The 27,344-nt window shown below is 42.5% G+C and overlaps 1 protein-coding gene across 1 annotated transcript in view; it reads right to left on the bottom strand.

Annotated features, from left to right (window-relative positions):
- LOC108290025 (S-adenosyl-L-methionine-dependent tRNA 4-demethylwyosine synthase TYW1) overlaps positions 1-27,344 on the bottom strand; it is a 259,296-nt gene that overhangs the window by 34,167 nt on the left and 197,785 nt on the right. The window contains exons 14-15 of the mRNA XM_017509701.2: positions 25,821-25,931; positions 12,079-12,246 (exon numbers count right to left, since the gene is read on the bottom strand). Of these exons, the coding sequence (XP_017365190.1) occupies positions 12,079-12,246; positions 25,821-25,931 (279 nt within the window). The remainder of the gene's footprint in view (positions 1-12,078; positions 12,247-25,820; positions 25,932-27,344) is intronic.

Raw genomic sequence — 27,344 nt, 5'->3', positions numbered from 1 at the left:
TTTTTTTTTTTTGGAGACAGTTTTGCTTTGTTGCCCAGTGTCCTGATACTGGCTCACTACAAACTCCACCTCCCCAGGTTCAAGCGATTCTTCTCCCTCAGCCTCCGGAGTAGTTGGGATTGCAGGTGCCCACCATCATGCCCAGCTGATTTTTGTATTTCTAGTAGAGATGGGGTTTCACCATGTTGGCCAGGCTGGTCTGAAAGCACTCCTGACCTTATGTGATCCACCCACCTTGGCCTCCCAAAGTTCTGGAGTCACAGGCGTGAGCACCGGGCCTGGCCACATCTCTGCTTTTCAGAAACTAGTACCCTTAAGGTAAATTGCTAGCCTATTTATTAAATGGGATCTGATGAGATCTGATTAGGATTAGGAAAAGATTTTTTCATGTAAGTGTCAGGAAATTCTTTCCAGGAACACTGCAACAGCAGCCATTCAAACTTAACTGGATGACACCTTTAAATTAAAAAACAAAACGAGTTTGCCTGGGAATAATCTACCAATATCAAACATGCCCAGCTGGACTGGCACCGCTGCTCACTAGGGAGATGTGAATCCCAAGTCCACAGTGGTATTATGTCTGTGGTATTATGGACAAGATGGAGTAGATGCACCTCTCCCTATTCCTCCTGCTAAGTACAGCTAAAAATAGAGGACATTATATATAAGGCAACCAAAAAGATTCTCAGAGGTACAGATAGGAAGGCACACTGGCTAGGGGCCTAGGGATCTGAAGAACAGCACAGTCGTGAGTTTCTTGGGTCTTATTTTTGGCTCATATATCCTCAACTGGGCTGCAACCTACAAATATCAATGGCCACGGACAGTAATTGGATTAAAAAAACCAAACAGTCCCAAGTAAAGGCTGCTTTCTTAGGAGAGCAAGAACAGGGCAGCCTAGCAAGACAGAAAAGTTTTAGACAATAACCACCCTAGGCCATGAGAAAAACTAGCCTCTTTCCCATCCGGTCAGCGACCGCTGTGTGGGAACATAGACCCCCACCTTCACCTGGCTGTACTGAGGCACCCCTCACAGCTCCCACTACCAGTGAGGTATCAGGGAAGGTCAGTGGGGAATCCTGCCTTCCTCCCCCCTCCAGCTGTGATGTCATACAGACGACACAGGGAGCCTGGACTCTCTAACCCAGCAGTAACAAGGCACCTCTCGCTATATACTCGAGTGGTGTCAGAAGCAGCTTAGTGGAGAACCAGGACTTCTACCACAGCCCAGCAGCAATAGGCCCTGGCCTCCATCCTGTAATGTCAGTGGAGACTGTGGCGGGGGACAGTAACAAGATGGCTCTCCCTTCCTCATCGGAATGCTCTCACAGGAGGCTGATGGGAGCCTGAACTTCTGCTCCCACTGGGCAGCAACAAGGCACCCTTCCTACAGTAGGTCAATAGAAGCTGAGAGGGGACTGGACCTCGCCCTGGAAGTAGGGAGGTAACACCCTCTCATGCCATCCCCACAGTGCAGTGTCCAAGGTAGCCATCTAAGACAGAAGTTTTATTAACAAATAAGATCCAGTCTCCTAACATAAGTGCCAAAATGTCCAGGAAACAACTGAAAATTACTTATCACACCAAAAACAAGGAAAATCTCAACTTGAACGAAAAAAGACAATCAAAAGACGCCAACATGATATGTACGTTGTAATTATCTGATTAAGATTTTAAAGTAGACATCATAAATGTGCTTCAATGAACAATTAAAAACAGACACAAGAAACAGAAATTTGGCCAGGGTGGTAGCTCACACACATAATCCCAGGGAGATGGAGGCAGGTGCATCATTGGAAGCTAAGAGTTCAAGACCAGCCTGGCCAACACAGTGAAACTTCATCTCTGCTAAAACTACAAAAATTAGCTGGGCATGGTGGCTCACACCTGTAATCCCAGCTACTCAGGAGACTGAGGCAGGAGAATCACTTGAACTCGGGAGGCAGAGGCTACAGTGAGCCAACAGTGCACCATTGCACTCCAGCCTGAGCGACAGAGTGAGACTCTGTCTCAAAAAGAAAAAAAAAGAAGAAAAGAAATAGTTAAATAGAAAAAGGAAAATAATCAAATGAAAATTTTAGAAGGGAAAAATGCAATAACTAAAATAATAAATGGCTCAACAGAATGAACGAATCTAAACCTAGAGCAAGAGTCTAAAAAGCAGAGAGACCAAAAGAGAAATAAACAAAGCCTCAGGTACCTGTCAGACTACAACAACAACAGCAAAACACTCTAACATTTGTGTCCTCAGAGATCTAAAAAGGTACAAGAAATAAGATGGGGCTGAAAAAAATATCTGGAGGACAACTAGAAACTTTCCCAATTTGTAAAGGGCATATACCTGCAGGTTCTGGAAGCCGAGCATGCCTCTAAAACAGACCCAAAGAAATCCAGGCCCAGGCAACCTGTAATCAAACTTCTGAAAGCTAAAGACGTGAAAATTTTTTAAATTCTTGAAAGCAGGGAGAGAAAAACACCTTACCCAAAAACACCTTACCCAAAGGAGAAAACAATCAAATGACAAAGGATTTTTCATCAGATGCCAGAGAAGCCAGAAGGAAGTCTCAAAAAGAAAAGAACTGTCAATCCAGAATACTTTACCTACCAAAAATATCCTTCAGGAATGGAGAGGGTTTAAAACCAAGACAGTGCCAGATGAAGGAAAACTAAGAGGATTGGTTGCTATCACACAGGCTCTAAGAGAACTGCTAAAGGAAGTTCTTCAAACAGATGGGGAAGATTCCAAAGGAAACTTGGACCATCTGGAAGAAAGAAAGAACAACAGAAGGAGTAAGAATATGAGTAAATACAATAAACTCTTCTTCTCTTGAGTTTTCTAAGTTATCGTTGATAGTTGAAGCAAAAATTCTAATACGATCCCATGTGATTTTCACTCTAGGTACAGGAAATATCTAAGACATTCTAAGTAAGGGAGGGAAAAGAGATTTAAGAGAGGTAAAGTTTCCATATTTCACTCAAACTGGTAACAAGCTGACACCAGTAGACTGTGATATATTATATATGCATAATGTAATATGTAAATCAGCCACTAAAAAGTCTATATGAAGAGACACATTCAACAACAGTGGAGAGAAATAAAAATGGAATTCTAAAATAGATTGGCAGAGTAGACTAAAAATGTATAACTGTACACTGCCTATAAGAAAGTCACTTCAAATATAATGATACAGGCAGGCTGAAAGGCAAAGGATAGAAAAAGATATGCCAGTCAAACATTCATCAAAAGAAAGCCGAAGTGGCTCTATTATTGTCAGGTAAAGTAAACTTCTGTTTATATTTCCTTCCTCCAATGAGAAAATTACAGAGACGGAGAGGAGACGGGTGGTGGCCAGAGGCCAGGGATAGTTAGTATCGGACTACAAAGGAGTTGCATGAGAAGGATCTTCGTGGTATAAAACAGTTTTCTATCTGGGTGATGGCTATATCAATCTCCACATGATATAACGGCATAGAAATAAACATGCACATGTGAGTGCATTTATTTTTTCTTTTTCTTTTTTGAGACTGAGTCTCACTCTTGTTGCCCAGGCTGGAGTGCAATGGGTGATCACAGCTCACCGCAACCTCTGCTTCCCAGGTTCAAGCAATTCTCCTCCCTCAGCCTCCCGAGTAGTTGGGATTACAGGTGTGGACCACCACACCTGGCTAATTTTGTATTTTTAGTAGAGATGGGATTTCTTCTTGTTGGTCAGGCTGGTCTCGAACTCTCGACCTCAGGTGATCTGCCGGCCTTGGTCTCCCAAAGTGCTGGGATTACAGGCGTGAGCCACTGCACCCGGCCGTGAGTGCATTTAAAATTGGTGAAATCTGAATAAGGTCTACAGGTAGTACCAATGTCTGTTTCCTGATTTTGATAATGTACTATGATTATGTAAGGCATTATCACTGGGGAAAAGTACGTGAAGGGTACATGAGGCCTTTCTGTACCATTTTGCAGATTCCTACGACTCTCTAATTGTTTTAAAGTAAAGACGTGGTGTTCAGTTTTCTTTTGTGGTTATCTTGGCATAACAACAGGAGAGAAGTGCTTTAACATGACCGCGGCAGCTTGCTCTCTCTTTCAGAAGTCCTGGGATTATTAGTAGAAAGTGAGGCTGGGCACGGTGGCTCCTGTCTGTAATCCGAGCACTTTGGGAGGCTGAGGTATGCGGGTTGCTTGAGCCCAGGAATTTGACAGTAGCCTGGGCAACACAGTGGGATCCCATCTCGACAAAAACTTTAAAAATTAGCTGGGCATAGTGGCTCACATTTATAGTCCCAGCTACTGAAGAGGCTGAAGCAGGAGGATTGCTTGAGCCTGGGAGGTCGAGGTTGCAATGAACCATGTTCATGCCTCTGCACTCCAGCCTGGCTGACAGAATGAGACGAGACTCTGTCTCCAAAATAAAAAAATAAATTGAACCATCTCCTGAAAAAGCACAGAATAATAAACAGGTTATTTGAAGATTCGCATCTCTCTGGTTTTAGGTCACCTGACCCAGCTCATGAGCTTAAAGAAAGAGCCAATGGACCAGGCCTGAGAAGCGACTGCTTCCTAAGAAGTTGTACCATATTTTCATCTCTTTCACTAGACACTAGTATAAGAATGGAGAGGACATGACTGGAAAACGACAAGGTCTGCATACTCTAACATCAACAATGCAGAGGAAACGCAGCGCCAGAAAACACATAATTGGAGGAAATCTAAATGAGACTCGTTTTACTTTTTGGATGAGTTTCTCTATTACTTCCTTATAGCCATGGTTTCCAAGCAGAGTACTTACTCACTGGGACGCTGCAGGAGATTTTAAATTTTAAAGAGGAACGCAGAGACACTGGACATCTGTTGGACATTCCATCAACTACTAGGCTTGAGATAGTTCCCAGTTTCAACGTTAGGCTGTGTCACAGATGATGTCATAACAAACAGAGCTGCTAGGTATTTCTCCTGGCCTACAGGTCTTGTGAAAAAGCTATTGAGGCACCAGAGCACTGTGAGGGTGAAAGCTGGAAGCCTCTGTGTTAGGGTACACCTGGTGGTTAAGCAGTTAATTTCAAAGCATTCTGATGGTCACGGACCATCTGTCTCACTCTGGGCATTCTAAGGACAACTTATAATCTGAACTCCATAATTTGATATCGGTACCTTTGCTGGGATTTCTTCTTGACATCACAGAGTGAGCCCATTCACTCTCTACCTACATGAAACATAAATATGCAAGTAACATCATCTCCGCGGAAGACACCATCACAACAACCCATTTCCCAGGCTAGAGGCCAGGGAGTCACGCCTGAACCCACATGCTCGTTAGTGGTCCTCATTTAATACTTTGCCAGGTCCACCACTCACCACTCTCACTCAACACAGCCTTTGTCTCAAACCTCATTTTGCCTTCAGGTTGCTGGACCTGAGGGTTATAACGGGTTTGTTGCTGTTGTTTTAGAGGTGGAGGAGGGTCTCACTATGTTGTCCAGGCAGAGCTAGATAGAATTCCTGGGCTCAAGTGAATCTCCTGCCCGAGCCTCCCAAGTAGCCGAGACTGCAGACACGCGACACCACAGCCGCTCTCACAACCCTCTGTAACTGGTTTCTCTCTCTACAGCTTTTCAATCTATCCCCTGTAATGCTGTTAGACAATTTTTTCTGAAACACAAATCTGACTGTGGCACTTCCCTACTTAAAACTCTTCACTGCCTCCCCATGCCCTATAGGGAAACTGACATTTAGGATGCCATTCAATGCTACCTGCGATCTTAACCCTGCCTAATAATCTCCTCCCCCTGCAACCCTTCTCTTGATGTCCAGCCATCCCACACTACCTGTGGTTCTCAATGTCCCATGCCTCCCCACTTCTCCTTCGACCTCTGCTTGTACTGTTTCTTCTTAAACGCTTTTCCTGCCTCAGCCATCATTTCAGATCTAGTTAAATGGTGCCTCCTCTGTGAAGCCTCTCCCAATGGGACCAAGTAGCCCTCAGCATGCGTCCACTGAGCTCCATTCTGTTCTTCCATCGTAGCTCTGATTATACTTCTCAGCATTTTCTTGTTTAGATATTAGTCTTTTTCTGTTAGGCCATTCTTAAAGACAGGATATGGTTTGACTGTCTCCCCACTCAAATCTCATCTTGAATTGTAGCTCCTGTAATTCCCACGTGTTGTGGGAGGGACCTGGTGGGAGGTAACTGAATCATGGGGCTGGTTTCCCCCATGCTGTTCTCGTGGTAGTGAATAAGTCTCACGAGATCTGATGGTTTTATAAGGAGTTTCCTCTTTCGCTTGGTGCTCTTTTCTCTCGTCTACCACCATGTAAGATGTGCCTTACACCATGCTTGTGAGGCCTCCCCAGCCACGTGGAACTGTGAGTCCATTAAACCTCCTTTCTTTCATAAATTACGCAGTCTGTTTCTCTCTTTTTTTGAGGCAGTCTCGCTCTGTCGCCTAGGCTGGAGTACAGTGGCACAATCTCTGCTCACCGGCAACCTTCACCTCCCAGGTTCAAGTGACTCTCCCGCCTCAGCCTCCTGAGTAGCTGGGGTTTCACCATATTGGTTAGGCTGGTCTTGAACTCCTGACCACAAGTGATCTGCCCACCTTGGCTTCCCAAAGTGCCGAGATTACAGGCACGAGCCACCACACCTGGCCTCAGGTATGTCTTTATCAGCAGCAAGAAAATGGCCTAATACAAGAACCACTGCTTACTCATCTTTGTATTCTTAGAGTACCCGGCCCTCTGTATTCGTAGCATGCCCATGTGCTGACACACACGGGTATTTAACAAACATTAAGGAGAATGATGAGTGTCTGTCTCAGATTCTCTCCTCTGTCCTGGTGCACACCTGCTGCCATGTCTGGTTTTGCAATGATCACACTGATTTTCAGTCCTTCTCCCCTCTAAACGTGAGTGTGCTCCTTGTGGGCAGGGGAAGACCAATAAAAGCAGTAGTAACAACTATTTGTTAACTGCCTATTTCACTTTGGGTTCCCTTCTAGGTTCTTCTCTCTTCCTTCTTTTTCCTTCCTTCCTTCGTTCCTCCTTCCCTCCCCCTTCCTCTCTCTCTCTTTCTCTCTTTCCTCTCTCTTCTCTTTCTTTCTGTCTCTTCTCTTCTCCTCTCCTCTCTCTTCCCCCGCCTTTCTGTCTTTCTCTCTTTCTTTCTTGATGGAGTCTCGGTCTGTCACTCAGGCAGGAGTCCTTCCAGGTACTTTAAATACGTTAGTTTTAATCTGGATAATGACCTTGAAAGCAATACTATTAGTATCAATTTTGAATAAGGACACAAGAGATTTAATTAGAGTGATGCAGAGACAGAGAGAAAGGAACAGGGAGTCTAGGACAGTGGTTTAAAGTAAGTACAGTGATGACTAATGAACCACTGGGACAAAAAATAGAATTCCCGAGTCCATACTGAGAACATATAAATACATAAATGGGAGGAAAGGGAGGGCTTTTGTTTACAGTAGAATGCTGAAGGTAAATGTGGAGGGAGTGGTAGAGTCACAAAAAAATCAATATTTTACAATCGATAAAACATTTCATCAGGCAGGAACCATCAATAAGTGCTAAATCTATGGGGAAATTTTGGTAAGAAGTGAGATACTGCATTGTCTTAAAGTACCTTTTTTTTTTTTTTTGAGACGGAGTTTCACTCATGTTACCCAGGCTGGAGTGCAATGGCGCGATCTCGGCTCACTGCAACCTCCGCCTCCTGGGTTCAGGCAATTCTCCTGCCTCAGCCTCCTGAGTAGCTGGGATTACAGGCATGCACCACGATGCCCAGCTAATTTTTTGTATTTTTAGTAGAGACGGGGTTTCACCATGTTGACCAGGATGGTCTCGATCTCTTGACCTCGTGATCCACCCGCCTCGGCCTCCCAAAGTGCTGGGATTACAGGCTTGAGCCACCGCACCCGGCCCTAAAGTACCTTTTAATAGGTAGCTTATTAGTTGCAAAGGAGAGAAACAGAAGAACTGGGTTAAAGTAGTTGGGTGAACAAAATTATCCCCACCAATGAGGGAGACTTGGACGCCAGGCACCAAGCATGACACTCTGAAACGGACACATCGCCAACGCAGCATTCCACCTGAGGATGTATAACCTCCATCTAACCAAAGGAAAAATCAGGCAAATATAAAACAAAAAACATTTCTTTTTTTTTTTTTTTTTTGAGATGGTCTCGCTCTGTTGCCCAGACTAAAGTGCAATGGCATGACGAATGGCTCACTGTAGCTCAGATGATCCTCCCACCTCAGCCCCACAAGTAGCTGGGACTACAGGTTTGTGCCACCACACCTAGGTAATTTTTCTATTTTTAAATGGAGATGGGGTCTCACTATGTTGCCCAGGCTGGTCTTGAACTTCTGGGCTCAAGGGATCCACCTGCCTCAGCCTCCCAAAATTCTGAGATTAGAGGTGTAAGCCACTGCGTCTCACCAAGAAACATTTCTATTAAAAGAAAGGGAAGGGAAGAAACTGTATTCTTTTAAAATACCAACATTATAAAAGACAAAGAAAGACTGTGGAAATGTTCCAAATAGAAGGTGACTAGAGAGACATGAGACCATAACGTAGTATCTGGCCTAGATTAGGGGTTGGTTAACTGGGCTGGTAGGCCCAATCTGGCTACATTTAGCTCATAAACCTCTTTTATGGACAGTCTTTGCATTTTTAAAAGGTTGTAAAATGAGTAAACAAGCAAAGATACAAAATACAAAATATCAAAAATATTAAATATTTTTTACTAAATACTAAAAATACAAAATGCTAAAAATATTAAACATATCAGACACAGACTATATATGGCTTGCAAACCTCAAATATTTACTTTATATAAAGATTAAAATATCTACTTTTTATCACCTTTTTTTTTTGAGATGGAGTCACTCTGTCGCCCAGGCTGGAGTGCAGTGACATGATCTCGGCTCACTGCAACCTCTACCTCCTGGGTTCAAGACATTCTCCTTCCTCAGTCTCCCGAGTAGCTGGGATTACTGGTGCCTGCCACCATGCCTGGCTAATTTTTGTATTTTTAGTAGATATGGGGTTTCACCACACTGGCCAAGCTGGTCTTGAACTCCTAACCTCAAATGATGCACCCGCCTCAGCCTCCCTCCCAAAGTGCTGGGATTACAGGCATTAGCCAACGTACCCAGCCCAAATTTTCTTTATAAAAAAAGTTTGCTGACTCCGCAGAGGAGATCCTGAATGAAGTGGAGGGGGAAGTGCTATAAAGGACATTACAAGCTGAACTGACAAAACCTGAATATGGATGGTAGACGAAAGTCACGCAGAAGTTGATAACTGCACTGTGGTTGTAAGAGAGAAAACTCCTAGTCTTAAGAAATTCACACTGAAACATTTAGGGGCAATGGACCATGACCAATGCAAGTTCTTCAAATGTCTCAGAAAAGACAGCAGATGTGTGCACATACATGCGGGGGCAGAAGGGGAGGGAGGGAGAGGGAGAGAGAACAAGAGCACGAGAGAGACAGAGACAAACAGAGAGAGTGCACGCGCGCAAGCAAGTAAATGGCAGACAAATGGTAACAGGTGATTTTGTAAATCTGGGTCCTTTGTTCTATTTTTTTCATTGCACTTTTTTGTAAATATGAAATAATTTCCAAATTTGAAACAAAAGAAAAAGAAAGAAGGAAGGAAAGAAGGGAATAGAGGCTCTGGAGTTATGCCAGGGCTGACATCCCATTTCGACTCCTTACTGGCTGTTTCTTCTTGGGCAAGTTACTGAACCCCTTTATGTGTCTGTTTCTCATCCACAGACAGAGGTCAGGCCGGGCTTGGTGACTCACACCTGTAATTCCAGAACTTTGGGAGACTAAAGTGAGTGGATCAATTGAGGTCAGGAGTTCGAGACCAGCCTGGCCAACACGGTGAAACCCCGTCTCTACTACAAATACAAAAATTAGCCAGGTGTGGTGGTGCATGCCTGTAATCCCAGCTACCCAGGAGGGTGAGGCAGGAGAATCTCTTGAACCCGGGAGGTGTAGGTTGCAGTGGGCCAAGATCGCACCATTACACCTCAGCCTGGGCAACAGAGCAAGACACTGTCTAAAGAAAACAAAAACAAAAACAAAAGACAGAGGTCTCCATAGTACCTACCTTACAGAGAAGCTGTGAGGGTTTACAAATATACTTGACAGTGTGTGTCACAAATTAAGCACGCACCAAATTAGCTGGTTTTCTAAAAATGAAAATAACGAGAGCAGCAACAACTGAATCATGCTGTGAGGCAGGTGCTGTGAAGTGTTTCATAGCAAGGGCCTTGGCTAGCAATATGCCCATTTTCCAGATGAAAAGCTAAAAAGAGACGGGTCAAGACTGAAGCCCTACTCAGTCTGACTCCATGCATAATCTCTTCTTGTTCTTGTTCAGTCCACTACAGAAAGATGAAAGAACTTGCACAAAGTCACCAAGATAACAAGTGGTGGTGTGGGATTTGTGCCAAGTCTACTTTTCAATTAACCCTGTGGCTTTCATTCTTCATGTCTGAGCACGGTGTGCCTTGCTGCACGGCCTGCTGTCCAGAACTCAGCAGGCATTCAATAAACACCTAGAGAACGGAATCGGCTGGCATTAGGTGGTTTGCTATCTATTTTCTCTAACCTCATGGGACAAGAGGAGAAATCTTACAGAGTGAAGTAAAGTATTGGACTAAAATTAAATTGTTTTGTTTTAAGTGTTCCTTTGAATATTGCCAATGGTTTCGAAAGACGCCTTGTAGCATAAAAAAGGTCAGCAGACTACAGGGAGAGAAGACTGGTTCTGGTTTGACACAGCCATTTAAGCCAGTCTCTTCATTCGGACCTCAGTTTCCACATGGAAAAAGTGAGAGGGTTAAATCATGTATCTCAAACACCTCAGAAGAGATCTTCTGTTCCTAGGCTTGCCTTGATTTCTAGAAATACTCTTCTAAGTGCAATATACAGAACACAATCACAGGTAACAAGGCAAAGGAGAAGACAAGGCAACATGAATGAGAACTTGCAGAAATGACAGACAACAGAAATAAGCCCACAGGAACTTTAGACATTGGAGTTATCAGATACAAACCATAAAACAACTTGCTTCCAGTTCTCAAGAAGATAAAAAGCCACGCTTGAAACTTCAGCAGTGAAATAGAAATCATACAAAATAGGATATTTGAAATAAACAAACCAAGCAGAAATTATACAATTAAAAAACATGAAATGTAAAATTTAAAAATTAATGGTTGAGTTTAATGGCAAAGGAGACACAGCCAAAACAAGACTTAGTGAACGGGAATATCAATCAGTAGAAACTATCCGAAATGAAATATGGAGAGATGGAGAGACAAAAGCACAAAAATAAAAATGAGAAGGCAAGAGACATAAAAAAAATATATAGTGAAATCTAACATATGTTTAATTGGAGTCCTAGAGGAGAAAAAATAATAAGAAAGAATAAGTATTTAAAGAAATAAAGACTAAGAAAATTTCCAGAACTTCTCCAGAAAATTAACAAATTATTTTAGTGTCCCACCTCTATCAAGAACTGGATTTTTCCAGTTCTTTAGTTAAGGAGTTACTTAGTTAAGAAAGATAGTAGATTTGTGTACTTGTTCTAGCTAATAAAAGGACTGAAAGGGAAAAATGGAAATAGTGCTTTAAACTAAAATCTTACACAAAATTCTCCAGATGCCAAGACTCAAAGCAATCTAAAATTTGATAGATACCTCAATATTGCTTCTGACAGCTAGAAACTCATATGCCGACTATTAACTATTTTAGCTTTTCCCTGTCATTCCAGGAAAGGACTAGAGGTTATTACAAGGATATTGTGCTTTTGTTTTGTTAGAATGCACCTTCTAAAAATTGCAAACCAGAAAGTACTTCAAGATACCCAGATGAGGGCTAAACAAGAAGCAATGTCACACAAAAAAGAGTTTATGAGCCCAGCAGACAGAATTTAGGACTTTCTTAACGTTTGTTTTACGAAAGGTAGCAAACCAGCAGATAATCCCTATAACAAAGTAAGAAGAAAATGAAGAGAAGGAAAGAACAGCAGGGTGGAGGGACAGAAGAATGCATGTTTGAGTTAGGCTTACCTTTTTGTGCGCTATCAGGAGGCAATTAGAGTGTTCGTGTTCACAGGCAATTTCATAGTCGGGGATCAGATCCACCAACTCGAGGACAAACTGTACCACTTCCTCATGCCAGGGCACGTGGGCCATGGTAAGACTGCTTGCTGAACTTTCTCCACAGTAGGTAACACCCTGTGGAAACAGTACAACCGTCAGACAGAACACTACAGACCTACACGCACATCACAGAAGAAGACTTTCAGAGCCAGAAAGCCTTCTTGAGGTCATCCAATGCAATCCAGTACGTATTTTAAAGGGAAGGAAGTGGATGCAGAGATGGTAACACCTGCGTAGGAGATCATAAAGTAGCTACTGACAAAGACAGCAGGCTGATGCTCTTGCTACTCTATGACGCTGCTGGGGCTTAAGCACCTGTGCTTTCTACCATGTCAGTCTGTGCTGTCTGGTCACAATAATGTATTTGAATCAACAGCATGTCTTTTGATTCAGATTCATCTGTGCACTGTAACTGAGGAATTCTGAAGGATTTATCACCCTCTAGGACAATAACAGGGGCACAGTGGACACGCATAAAAATTCACTGACCAAGTAATTGATTCACTGGGAAAATAAGCTGAGGTTCCATTTTCTTGTATTATTGAGATTGAGGCTGGCAAACTTTTTCCTTAAAGTGCCAAATGAGGATCGCTTTAAAATTGTTTTGTTTTTTTTTTTGAGACAGAGTCTTGCTCTGTCACCCAGGTTGGAGTATAGTGGCACAGTCTCAGCTCACCACAATGTCTGACCCCTGGGTTCAAGATCGTCTAGTGCCTCAGCCTCCCGAGTGGCTGGGATTACAGGCACCTGCCACCATGCCTGGCTAATTTTTGTATTTTTAATAGAGATGGGGTTTCGCCATGTTGGCCAGGCTGGTCTTGAAATCCTGGCCTCAGGCAATTCACCTGCCTCAGCCTCCCAAAGTGCTGGGATCACAAGTGTGAGCCACTACACCTGGCCTAAAATTATTCTTTAAAAAGTTCATTTTGTAATGCACTTTGGATGTGGTTGTATAAATAATCATGCTGAAAGGGAAATATACAGGTATTGATCGACTTATGACCTATGCAACTTACGACCATTCGACTTTACGACCACAATCGCTAGCCACGACTGCTCCGCTGTAGATTTTTGGAAACACTACAACATTTTGATGTGTATCAAGAATATCGCTATCGCCTGGGAGGCTGTGATGACAAAGTGCATGAATGGCATCTGGAAAAATTGTGTTAAGCGCTATGTTAATGATTTTGACAGATTTGACAGTGAACATGAACTTGAAACAATTCGGGAAAAAACAGTAAAACTTGCTAAAGACCTTTCTTTGGAGTGTGAAATGGAAGGTGTCGAAGAGTTGCTAGACGAAGAATCTGGAGAACTTACAAATGAACAGTTATTCGAACTGGAAGAAGAAAGAGTGGCAGAAGAAGAAAGAAGAGAAGCAGAGAAAGAAGAGGAGGAGCCAGAAAGAAAGTTCACCACTAAGGGATTATCAGACGGTTTATCTTTACTGAATAAACTTCTTACACATTTCGAAGCAATGGACCCAAACATCGAATGATTTGCAAGGATTGAATGGACGGCGCACGATGTGTTTCGTCCATATCGTGAAATTTACGAAGAAAAAAAGAAACATACAGTTCAGACAAAGCTCACCATGTTTATGAAAAAACCAACTCCGGTAACCCCAACTGCTGCCTCAGATGACGACATCAACAATCCGCAGCCAAGCACCAGCGGCCAATAAAATGTTTCGTACATGTTTATATATTTTGATATGTTTTGCAATTGGGAAAATGTTTCCTATGGTATTTTTTACACCCGTATTTTGTATTTTTGTATGCACCTGTATTTTGTAATTTTGTATGTTTTACAAATATTAAACGAGTTGTACTGGTAATGCAGTGTTTTACTTAAACCTGACGAATGTAAAAATAAGAAACAAAATGGTGTAGAGATGATACAAATGGCATAAAATGAACAAAGAAAATTATGATATATAACAATAATGAAAGAAAATTATGATAAAATATGACTTACAGATTTTTATAACATCACTTCAAAGTACTGTACATATAGCCTACTCAACTTACAACCAAATCGTGTTACAACCGGTCTGTCCGAACCAATCATGGTTGAAAGTCAAGCACTAGCTGTATTTGTGTATGTACCTATATACCCTTACACACAACTACATATACACATATGTATTTCACCAACATAGAAATTCTTCGTAGTACAACTGCAAAAAGATAAACTGTCTAACTCTTTTGGACTCTACCTGACAGCCCAGGCATACAAGACCCAAAATTTCCTATCTATTTGGTAAATTACATAATGGTAAATTATTAATTTTCTAATAATAAAAGATTTATCTTATTTCTTGAAATAAATCTTAACTCTGTGGACTCTTCAAATACCCCCAAATCAAACTTTTCTCAACAAGTTCTTTAAATATCCCAGACATGATTCCACTAAATGGGAAATAACTGAGGAGGAGGGAGTGGGGGGAAAGGTATGTGTACCCCTCATCCACATTCTCTCTCTCTCTCTCTCTCTCTCACACACACACACACACACACACACACACAGAGAGAGAGACAGGATACATACACCACAGACAAATTGCAGAATGCAGAATGACATTTGTTATGTCAACAAATTGACATTTGTTGTTGTTTTGTTTTTTGAGACAGCCTGGCTCTTGTTACCCAGGCCGGAGTGCAGTAGCACGATCTTGGCTCACGGCAGCCTCCACCTCCTGGGTTTAGGTGATTCTCCTACCTCAGACTCCCAAGTAGCTGGGAATACAGGCACATGTCACCACACTAGGCTAATTTTTGTATTTTTAGTAGAGACGGGGTTTCGCCATGTTGACCAGGCTGGTCTTGAACTCCTGACCTCAAATGATCTGCCCATCTCACCTTTCCATGTACTGGGATTACAGGTGTGAGCCACCACACCCACCTGGCTGACACTGAATTTTTAAAAACCCACAAATGAGCAGATTGACCCTGACCCTGATGGCAGAGTTGGGATTTGGATGAAGACTCAAATGAGCTGTGCCAAACACTTGACTCAAGACAGCTGTTCAAAAAGATTACTGGTGCACTAAAGTGAGATGGCCTTTGTGGAAGATAAACCACAGTACCCAGCTTAATTACACCAAACCAGAGAATCTTCTCAGTTTGCCCAGTGATTTAGAGAATTCATTAAACTGAGTTGGAGCTGAAACTGCACCCTAGAGAGTTCAAGAAACCAATGACTAACAGAAATTTTTGCATTTGCTGGATGGCAGTATAAGAAAAGAAACAACTTAGTAAAACGCTAAAACTCCCTCTGCTTGTGAGATTTAAAAAAAAAAAAAAAAAAAAAAAAAAAAAAAACTGGCTGAAATTGGTTGGACCCAACATGGCCAATGGAGTCTGCACAGAAAGAGCTTGATGACGTCACAGCCTGAATTTCCACCATGTTTCATACTAACTCCCTGTGAATTTGCATATGTAATCCATGAGGAAGCAGGATGAAATAGACAACTGCACCTGTCCGAAGACTGTCCAAATCTCCCCTTTCCTTCCACCATTCATTAACTAATCCGAGAATCTATCCCCTACACCTTTTCTAATAAAATCACCACCTTAAAGACCGCACAGGGAGACAAATTTGAGCTGGAATAATGTCTCTTTATTAGCTGACTTGCAATAAAAAAGTTTTTTTCCCCCGTCAAATACCGGCTTCTAGAGCATCAGGCAGCAAGCCCCTTCTTCTCAGTCACAGAGCTTAAGGTGAATAAAAAAGACAAGTAATGATACAGTTCAAAAAATCATTATAAAAGCATGGCTGAAAAACTGCTAACTTTACCCAAGTGCATAAACAACATGGAGATGATTTATTGATAAGCCACATTAGTCATAAAAGTGTACTCGACCTCAGTTTAAATACTGCTTATGATGTGTGAACTACACAAACAACCATGTACAGCAGCTACTTCAAAGGACTTTCTTTTTAATATTTAAAAAGTCCACTGAATCAGAGTTTTTAGATAAGATCTTATCTTCGTGATTACAGCTTTTGAAAATATTTTAATATTTTATTACTCAGCAAAAACAGTCATGAAACATTGAGGGGAGATTTGGTTTGGGAAGGGAATGAGAGGATGCCTGCTGCAGCTCATTATCATGACTTCACCATTCCTTACAACTCTGTGATGCTTTATGGTATTTTCACATGAAAGTTCTCATTTTAGCCAGATAAAACCCTTTGAGGTGGCTAGCCACGGTGGCTCATGCCTGTAATCCCAGCTCTCTGGGAAGCCAAGCCAGGCAGATCAATCACTTGAGGTCAGGAATTCGAGATCACCTTGGCCAACATAGTGAAACCCCATCTCTACTAAAAATACAAAAATAAGCCGGGCTTGGTGGTGCACGCCTGTAATCCCAGCTACTCAGGAGGCTGAGGCAGGAGAATCGCTTGAACCCTGGAGGCAGAGGTTGCAGTGAGCTGAGATCGCACCACTGCACTCCAGCCTGGATGAGAGAGAGAGAGAATCTGTCTCAAAACAAACAAACAAAACTCCTCTGAGGGAAGCAGTCCCGGGTAACTTCCTGAGTCAACTATAGAGCCGAAACCTGCACCGTGACAGAAATGGTCTTGGTGACTTGGACTGGGGGTCACCTCCAGGACCCGAGCCCTCACTCGGGCACCCAGTGCCTCTGTCTGGTGTTCTCTCTGCTGTGACCGCCCCACTTCATCCCATACTCATCTAGTCTAGTCTCCCAAAGGCTTGCCCTGACTTCATTCCTGAGCGCGGCATCATCTGAAAAGCTTTCCCTTCGCACCACGGCTGTCTGCCACCTTCTCATCCACTCTCACCCTCAGCCCCAACTCCACTTATCAGAAGCAGCATGTTCTTCACCCAAAACTTTGAGTAAAGAACAGTCTGAGGAAAACAGATGGGTACAGCGTGGCGACGGAAAAGCCAAGTTACTCACGCCAGGATCTGCAGGCTGAGGAGTAACAAGCAGAACGAGATCATTTATGCATCTTTGAGTTTGCAGTGAAAAGCATAACCCTCACTTTTACACCCTGGTGGCTTCCGGACCCACCCCACTGCCCTAGGAGATGGGGGCTGCTACACTGTGGATATCTGAGCCTTCAAAACTCATGCTGAAATCGGATCCCCAGTGTTGGGGTGGAGCCTAATGGGAAGTGTTTGGGTCATGAGGGCAGTGTCCATCTATCTATCTGTCTGTCTCTCTCTCTCTCTTCTCTGCCTTCTGCCATGACTGAAAGCAGCCTGAGGCCCCCACACCACAAGTAGCTGCTGGCACCATGCTTCTTGCAGAGCCAGTAGAACCAGGAGCCAAGTAAACTTCCTTACAAGTCACACAGCCTCAGGCACTCCTTTATAGCAATGCAAACAGACTAAGATAAGACGGGGCCACAAGGTCTTCCTCACTGGCTGCCTAGAGAGTTTGCCTTGGGATTCACGGTCTGTGGGAAGAGCAGTATTGGGTTTGACTACTTGATATTCTACTTAAACCAACTGGGTGTCAAAACAAGCCTCTCCAGGGCCTTACCCTCACTCAAAGGGCCTTGGAGTTCAAATTTAATATTATAGTAAGCCAAGGTCATATAAATGCCCCCAAGATGTGAAATCAGTAACACAAATTGGCCCTACATTCCTGGATATGCCTGGAGCTCCCTGCAGACACAAACCCAATGCTGTTCATACCTGTTGTATTTCAATTGAGTTGCTTATCTTTTTGTTATTAGGTTCCTTGACTTTAAAATGGAAACACACACACATGTGTATGTGCGTGAATTCAGAGTATTGTACCGAACTGTTTACACATTTCTAAATCTACTTTGAGGAAAGTTTCTGACATGTATGTATCTCCCTATTCAACTTGCTTTTCTCATTTTGTTTTTTGTCCTCTAGAGTTTTGTTTTATGTCCTCCTCATACTGTTTTTTGTACCCTAGAGTTTGATGAGAAAAGAAATAATGACTTTATGATTTTTTTCCCACAATGTACCCCAAACACTTCATTCCTTTATCTTAAAAATGCTTCAGTAACTCCCTTTAAAGCAGTACAAGCTTCTCATCATGGCACGAGGTCTTCTTCACTTGCCTCTGTAGCTTGTGCTAACAATAAACCATCAGCCATTCAAGCCCGTCTTTGGCCTTACGCACAAGTAACTCTAGAGATGGACTGCCCACTCAGCATCCTGTCTGCACCTGGCTAAAACGACCCATCATTTTTTAACCTCTGCTCAGGAACCGCCACCCTTTCTGACCCTGATCTTACCACATCCTGTGCAGTTATCTGTTACCAGGTAACTGGTAAAACGAAGCATTAAACTCTGAGCCCTTCAAGGGCAATGGCTGTGCCTTGCTCTTCTTGGCACCCCAAATCAATCTATGCTAAATGAATGAAAAACCAAGTCAGACATTCTTCTACGACTTTAAACTCCACAACTCTTTTCTAATCCAATATAAAATTTCATTTGCATTATTCAGGAGTTTTCTACTCTGTAACAGTTACGAACCAGCTGATAAACACTGGTTAGGGACTGCTAAGTACAAGAAAAACTGACTGTATTCCTCAGCTTCGAGGGGGAGAGTGAGGATATGCTAAGACAATCATTTTGCAGGGTGCATTCTGCAAGGATTGAGCACTATCCACAGCTCAGGTGCTTTCAATTATTTGACAACAAATAATTACTGAGCACTTCCTATTCTCAAGGTGTGATGCTAGGCAGAGAATACACAGTGTTGTGTTACAAAAGTTTTCAGCAAGACAGATGGTTGTAACACGAAAACTTTTCACAAGCAAGCAAGCAAGCAGATAATGACAAGGAAGATTCTCTGGCTAGCAAATAAAAGCCTCTTTAAGCCTAATGAAGCTAAAATACATGCTAATTTACAAGGAATATCGCAGAAAAATATTGTACAAGACTGGTAATGAAAGAAAAGAGGAAATCCATAAAATAAAGAAATAGCCTCTATTGATTTCTTGTAAACAAATGTGCTTAATGGAAAGTGATCTAAACACTTACTGAATACGGGCCTACATTACTGCATTGAATTCTCAAACAAACTTATTAAAGAGATATTCTTATTCTAATTTAATACTGACAGAATTTATGCTCAAGGAGGATGAATAACCCATTCCAGGCTACACTGGTATATTTTAGGTAGGTATCGAAATTGTGCACTGCCTCTCGCCCCTCATGAGACTCCAGTGTGTGCAGACTATGGGAGACCCCAGACTTGACATGCACACACACACATTCACACATGCACGCAACACACACGCACACACATGCACACAACACACACACACAGACACACACACACACAACACATACACACATGCACACACACACATTCACACATGCACACAACACACACGGACACACACACATGCCCACAACACAAACACATGCACACAACACATACATGCGCATCGGTGTACACACACACAAGCACACATGCACACACACACACACACACACACACACGCGCCCACACACACGTCAGGGAGAAAAGGTGCCAAGGGCATGTCTGTCCACGACGCCACTCCCGAATTTACAATCACCCTTCCTGACCCAAGGGTGTTAATGCAACCACTTACATGACCAAAGTTAAGATGATTTTTCTTTGACTCACAAATAAATGAGAACGTATGCACAGGGTAGATAGAAAAAGGAAGGCAGACTTTTCTAAATCCAATTAGATTGGTGCTACAAGCAAAATGAGAAAAGCAAGTTGAATAGGGAGATACATACATGTCAGAAGCTTTCCTCAAAGTAGATTTAGAAATGTGTAAACAGTTCGGTACAATACTCTGAATGCACGCACATACACATGCGTGTGTTTCCATTTTAAAGTCAAGGAACCTAATAACAAAAAGATAAGCAACTCAATTGAAATACAAAGGGTATGAACAGCATTGGGTTTGTGTCTGCAGAGAGCTCCACGCATATCCACGAATCTAGGGCCAATTTGTATTACGGATTTCACATCTTGGGGGCATTTATATGACCTTGGCTTACTATAATATTAAATTTGAACTCCAAGGCCCTTTGAGTGAGGGTAAGGCCCTGGAGAGGCTTGTTCTTTGCAGGTAAGGAAAAAGCCTTCCAACTGTTACTGTGTCCGTGGTGAGTTTTTCCCTAATCCATCCTTTCACTGAAGGTGAAAGGGCCTAGTCTTCTGTCCTTTAATCCCAAATCCTGTCGTTTGGAACCATGGAGTGCCTCCAGAATGGTCTCTTTCCTTATAGGTCCTAGAGTGTCTCCCTTACGGCCCTGACAGATATGTAGCCTCTCAAATGTATGGTTTTCATAACAGGTTCACTTCTAAAAGTTTATCCTTAGAGAGGTTTGAGGTTATAGCCTACCATATTGCTAGTTCTTATCAAATATTTTATGGAGAGGTCTTATTATCCTTCTGGGCTCAAGCAATTCTTATGCCTTGGCCTCCCAAGTAGCTGGGATTACAGGCACCTGCCACCACACCCAGCTAATTTATGTATTTTTAGTAGAGACAGGGTTTCATCATGTTGGCCAGGTTGGTCTCAAACTCCTAACAGCAAGTGATCCACTTGCCTTGGCCTTCCAAAGTGCTGGGATTACAGGCATGATCTACTGTGCCCAGCCAATAATTTTTAAAACTCCTCTACTTTAGAAATTTATAACTTTAATAATAAGACAATAACAACAAAAAGATGTCTTTTCAGATATTCTGTACTTTAATCCTATTGAACAGGAAAAGGATGGCTTCTCCATTTACTGATTTCATTTGTCTTTTGAATTACAAACCAATGCATGCTCATTGTAATAATCGACACAATACATAATTATAAAAAGTAAAATAAACCTTTCTTTCCCCTTCTCCCAAATAGAATACTGTTAACAGTCTGACATACATCCTTCCATATTTTTCTTACATAAATACATTTGAACATACAACACTGAAAATGCAATCAAGAAATTAAACTTTAAAAAAAAAAGAAAATGTAATTTCATAATAAATATTATTGCCTCTTAGTAGCAGTATGTTATATTCTGTAAACACCCTTTTTGCTACTACAACATCGAAGGAAGACACCTCATTAACTTGCTGGACAAATGACAGGTAAGTTAACAAAGCATGAGATGGAATCCTCCAGTGACCAGGCATTTGACATTCACTGCAGGACATTTCTCCCTGGGATCTTGTACGAAAGATAAGACATGACTGGCCGGGCCTGGTGGCTCACACCTGTAATCCCAGCACTTTGGGAGGCTGAGGTGGGTGGATCACCTGAGGTCAGGAGTTCGAGACCACACTAACCAATACGGTGAAATCCCATCTTTAAAAAAAAAAAAAAAATTAAAAAAAAAAAAAAAGGCAAGACTGACTGTGCCTTCCTCTGATGTAACATAAACGATTATTTATTAGATTATATTTTATCATCACAAAATTTATTTTAAGCTGGGCAGAGTGGCTCACACCTGTAATCCCAGCACTTTGGGAGGCTAAGGTGGGCAGATTGCCTGAGCTTAGGAGTTCAAGACCAGCCTGGGCAACATTGCGAGAGACCGTGTCTCTACAAAAAGTACAAAAATTGGTCAAGCGTGGTGGTGGACACCTGCAATCCCAGTTATTTGGGTGGCTGAGGCATCAGAATTGCTTGAACCTGGGAGGCAGAGGTTGCAGTTAGCCAACATTGTGTCACTGCACCTCCAGTCTGGGCGATCATTTCTCCAAGAGTTTTTAACTATAAAATCTCTCAGAGTAGGTTATTTTACTTTTACATATTTTTGTCTATTTTCAATAAAACATTCATTTCCTAAATAGCACATTTACATAAAATTTTTCATCTCTAGTGCTTTAACAAGGCTTATCACATGGAGAGAGCTCAAAAACATTGTTGAATGCAGGGACAAAAGAGTAAAATGGAAATTTTGAAAGAAAACTTTGTTGTTTACAGCATATTTGCTAGGCTGGGTACAGTGGCTCTGGTCTATAATCCCAGCACTTTGGGAGGCTAACATAGGAGGATTGCTTGATGCCAGGAGTTCAAGACCAGCGTGGGCAACAGTGAGACCTGATCTCTATAAATAAAAAAAATTTTTAAATTAGCCAGGCATGGTAGTGTGCACCCGTTGTCCCAGCTACTTGGGAGACTGAGGTGAGAGGATCACTTGAGCCCAGGAGTTGGAGGCTGCTGTGACCCATGGTTGCACCACTGCACTCCAGCCTTGGCAACCGAGCAAGACTCTCAGAAAAATAAAGCAAAACATCTCAGCTATAGACAGAAGGCTTTATCTATTTCCTAGCAATGCTCACAGTTTGGCGAGCCGAATAATACCCAGCAGAGAATTATACTGTTTACCAAGTAGCTGTCTTTCTTTAAAAAATAACGTTGACTGATTTTTTTTTTTCTTCAAGATTTAAAATACCGTGTCCTTTATAGAAAAACATAACTGTGAAAGTAAGGAAGGAGCGGGGAGAGGCGGAGTGGAGAGGAAGAAAGGAAGGAAATGAAAAAAGGGGAGATCCAGCCAAGCTTCTTTATTATAATAGAGCTTTTACTGCAACATAATTTGAGGCAGCATTCTTTAATAGCTAAATCATAAATTAAAACAACACTAATTTCTGATGTTGGCAAGGTTGGCTTAAGCTGACACATATTTTCAGCTGCAGTTTGTATCTTTGCATCATTAGAGCTCCTGCCAAGAGTAGCCTTTTGAAATTAAGAGCAATTTTAAGAGTGTCTTTGGCCTGACCAGAGATAAAATATTACATACCCAGAGAGCAGTATTTCATCTGTTCCCACCTGCCCACCCCTCCAGAGTAATACCAAAAGCTAAACTCGCCAAAAGACAGCTGTAAAACTCTAAAAGATCTCTGATATGACACAGAGGGTGTTCAGTTTCAAAACTATAAACTGAAATGAGCAGACAGTTCCCATCACTTCTCCTGTCTTATGGACTGTTAGTTGCCCAAAAAAGCCATTACTTCCAAATCATAATTTCCAACCCGGTCTTATCCCTGAAACTTTGAGCTTGTAAAACGTACGACCTATTTAATCTTCTGTGTGGATATTTAAAGCTATCTCAAATTTAACATGGCCACCAGGGAGCTCAACATTTCTCCCCAAATGTGTCCCCTTTTTCCTGCTGGTTTTCTGTATCTCAGCAAACAGTTCCACCATCCACGCAATGGCTTGAGCCAAAAACTCGGGTGTTGTCGATTCTTTTTTCTTTCAGCCTGTACCTCTAATCAGGCAAAAAGTTTTATCAGTTCCACTTCCAAAAGGAATCCTAAATGTACCCACTGCTCTCCAACCCTGCTCCCACTGACCTTCCCCAAACCATCTCTTGCTTGGACTAACCACTCAGTTCGTGGCTGTTCTGTCCACTCCACTGCCCTCTATAACCAAGTCATGCAGCAGCAGTGGGGTGATCTTTCACAACCACAAATCAGACTGCGTCTCTCCCCAGCTTCCTGCCCTTTCCTAGTGCACCCATATTTAAAAAGCTTACCATCAAACTTAGTTTAAAATCCACTCCGCTAGGATAGCACAGGACCTCTGTGCACTAGCACTGTTACCCCGGGCTTCTGCTTGTGGGGCTGCTTCTTACCATTTATGTATCAGTTTTCAAAATGGCATCTCAGGCTGGGCCTGGTGGCACTAATCCCTGCAGTTCCCGCACTTTGGGAGGCCAAGGTGGGTGAAGCACTTGAGGTCAGGAGTTTGAGACCAGCCTGGCCAACACGGTGAAACCCTGTCTCCACTAAAAAATATAAAAATTAGCCAGGTGCAGTGGTGGATCCCTACAGTCCCAGCTACTTGGGAGGTCGAGGGAGAAAAAATTGCTTGAATACAGGAGGCGGCGATGGCAATGAGCAGAAATTGCGCCACTACACTACAGCCTGGGTGACAGAGCAAGACTCCATCTCAAAAAACAAAAAATAAAATAAAATGTCATCTTACAAAAGCTTCCCTAAAATAGTCAACCACCATATGTAGTAAAATAATAGATGCATTTACCCTTTGACCCAGCAATACACTCATAGGAATGTATTACAAAGAAACACTTGGAAAAATATGAGAGGCAAGCAGACATTATGTGACTCCTGACTGGAGTATACAAGGCCACCAACGAAATACTCTTGAAATACAAGCAAACCCACATACATGCACCCCTGAATTTAATCAGTCCTCTCTTGATCTAACTATAGGTACCAATCCACAGGAAATATAGGAAGCAGAGGAACATGCAATCAACAAAATCTAAAATATAAATACAGGGAATCAGCCAAGATGCACGATCCATTTTCTACAGCAAAACCGATTTATAAGAGGAAAAAAACACGCGGAAGAGGAAATGAAAATTTTTAGGTATGAGCCCAGCACTCTCAATAACTGTTTAAGAAGGATACACATCAGTGGGGCAGGGCACAGTGGCTCACAATTGTAATCCCAAGACTTGAAGAGGCCGAGGCGGGCAGATGACGAGGTCAAGAGATTGAGACCATCCTGGCCATCATTGTGAAACCCTGTCTCTACTAAAACTACAAAAATTAGCTGGATGTGGTGGCGGGTGCCTGTAATCCCAGCTACTCCAGAGGCTGAGGCAGGAGAATTGCTTGAACCCAGGAGGCAGAGGTTGCGGTGAGCCGAGATTGAACCATTGCACTCCAGCCTGGTGACACAGTGAGACTCCGCCCCCCCCCTCAAAAAAAAGATTACACATCAGCTGGGTACAGTAGCTCATACCTATAATCCCAGCACTTTGAGAAGCTGAGGCAAGAGGGTCACTTGAGGCCAGGAGTTTGACAGCAGCCTGGATAATGCAGTGAGGCTTTCTCTCTACAAAAAATACCCAGGCATAGTCACGTGTACCTCTAGTCCCAGCTATTTGGGCGGCTGAGGCAGGAGGACTGCTGAAGCCCAGGAGTTAGAGGCCACAGTGAGCTATGATCATAGCACTGCACTCTAGCCTGGTGATAGAGCGAGTCCCTATCTCAAAATTAAATTAAACTAAATTTAAAAATAAGAAAATAAGAGTACATATCTTTTAGGAATATATGCCGAAACATTTATGAAAACAAAACAATTAAATGATATAATTTTGGTGATTTGTTTTAAATTTTGTTTCATTTAAGAAACAATTAAATGAAACAAAACAATTAAATGACATAATTTTGGTGATGTGCTTTAAAAGAATCTGGGCTAAGAGCACAGAAAATGGGTAAAGGTATAATTGAAACAACTCTGGGTCATGAGTTGCTCAGTTTTGAAGGTGGGTGATGGGTGTGTGGGGGTTCATCAGACCAATCTCTTTACTTCTGTATGTCTGAAATAAAGGTTTATGTAAAAGCCAACAATTACTCACCACCACACTATTCTATTTCTCAGCATATTCATGTCACTCCCTGGCTTTTAATTACTCATTTGTGTCGACTGTCTATCCTCCCACTGAAACACTAGCTTTACAAGAGCAAGAGCTTAGTCTTCTTGACTGCTGTTATCCCCAAGGCCTAGAACAACGGCAGGTTCTTGATGAACACTGATCACTACATGAACACACCAACACGATTCCTGGGACCTCCTTCCAAGTTCTACAGGGTTCTAACTGCACCACGGCCAGTGAAGCACCACGACTTTTTTTCACTCCACCACGGCCAGCAGAGCCAGCAGGGGCCTACCTTCACTTCGATGAAGTCTGGATTCCCCAGGGACACGAGCTGCGCGTAGGCCTGGAGCTCGTCCACGTTCCACGCTTTCACAAGCGTCAGTCTGTAGACAGTTCGTTGTTGCTAAAACAAAGGAAAGGCCAACTTCGTTGTTATCTTGGTGGACGTCATCTATAACCTAGAGGGTTTCGCAAGCTTTTTCAACCCAGACAACCCAGGGCAGGCAAAACTCATTATGAACTTTTATAAAACGAAGCTATATTTTGAGGAAAGATGAAACAAAAATAAATGCTATAGTATGATTCTAACGTGCCTTATGGAAGGCACATGAGATATTGATATATTTCTTTTCTCCCACCCACAACATCTAGCACCATGCCAGGCACCCAAAGGTTTCTCAACACAGACACACTGATTTTCGTTTAGTAAGGAATGATAAACGACCAAACAGTGTTAGGCTATAAAAAATTAATTCAAATACCCTTTAGGCTTTCAGGTAATCATCACCCAAGTTGTCAGTGACAGGAAGTGTTGATAAGTCCTGTCCTCGTTCCCATTCTCTCATTATTTAATGATCACTTGGCATTTCTTGTTGGCAGAAATGACACATGGATGGATTGTCAATGCTGCCATTTGTGTGCCATATAAACACAAGAGGAACTGGTTTTCTTTCTTTCTTTTTTCTTTCTTTTTTTAGAGACAGGGTCTGGCTCTGTTATCCAGGCTGGAGTTCAGTGATGCAATAATAGCTCATCACAGCCTCAATCTCCTGGGCAAAAGTGATCCTCCTGCCTCGGCCACCCAAGTAGCTGGGACTACAGGCACATGCCATCATGCCCAACTAAGTTTTAAAACTTTTTTTAGAGATGAGGTCTTGCTATGTTATCCAGGCTGGTCTTGAACCCTTGGCCTTAAGTGGCCCTTCTGCCTCAGGCTTCCAAAGAGCTGGGATTACAGGTGCACATCACTGTGCCAAGCTAGATTTCTGAAAACGTAATTAGACAATAGGCATTAAAGCTTTAAAAAAGCTTACACTCTGACTTTGTAGCTCCGTTCTAGAACCCAAAACAAATGATTAAAAATTCAAACACAATAAAAAATCTCAGGACAACATTATTAATAATGGCTTATGGCTGAATGTGGTGGCTCATGCCTGTAATGCCAGCAATTTGGGAGGCCAAGGCAGGCGGATCACTTGAGGTCGGGAGTTTGAGACCAGCCTGCCCAACATGGTGAAACCCTGTCTCTACTAAAAATACAAAAATTAGCTAGGTGTGGTGGCACGTACCTGTAATCACAGCTACTTGGGAGGCTGAGCCAGGAGAATCGTTTGAACTTGGGAGGTGGAGGTTGCAGTGAGCCGAGATCATGCCACTGCACTCCAGGCTGGGCGACAGAGCAAGACTCTGTCTCAATAATAATAATAATAATAATAATAATAATAGTAGTAGCTTAAAATCTAAAGTGCCACTCACCCCTTGAGTAGGTGCAGCACCTGTAACTTGCCTTTAACCAACAGACTATGGCAAAGGTGAT

Source organism: Cebus imitator, unplaced genomic scaffold, assembly GCF_001604975.1.
Source record: "Cebus imitator isolate Cc_AM_T3 unplaced genomic scaffold, Cebus_imitator-1.0 Scaffold419, whole genome shotgun sequence".
Classification (NCBI taxonomy): Eukaryota; Metazoa; Chordata; class Mammalia; order Primates; family Cebidae; genus Cebus; species Cebus imitator.
Note: the sequence above shows the minus strand (reverse complement) of the source record. Positions and strands in the feature narration are given on the sequence as shown.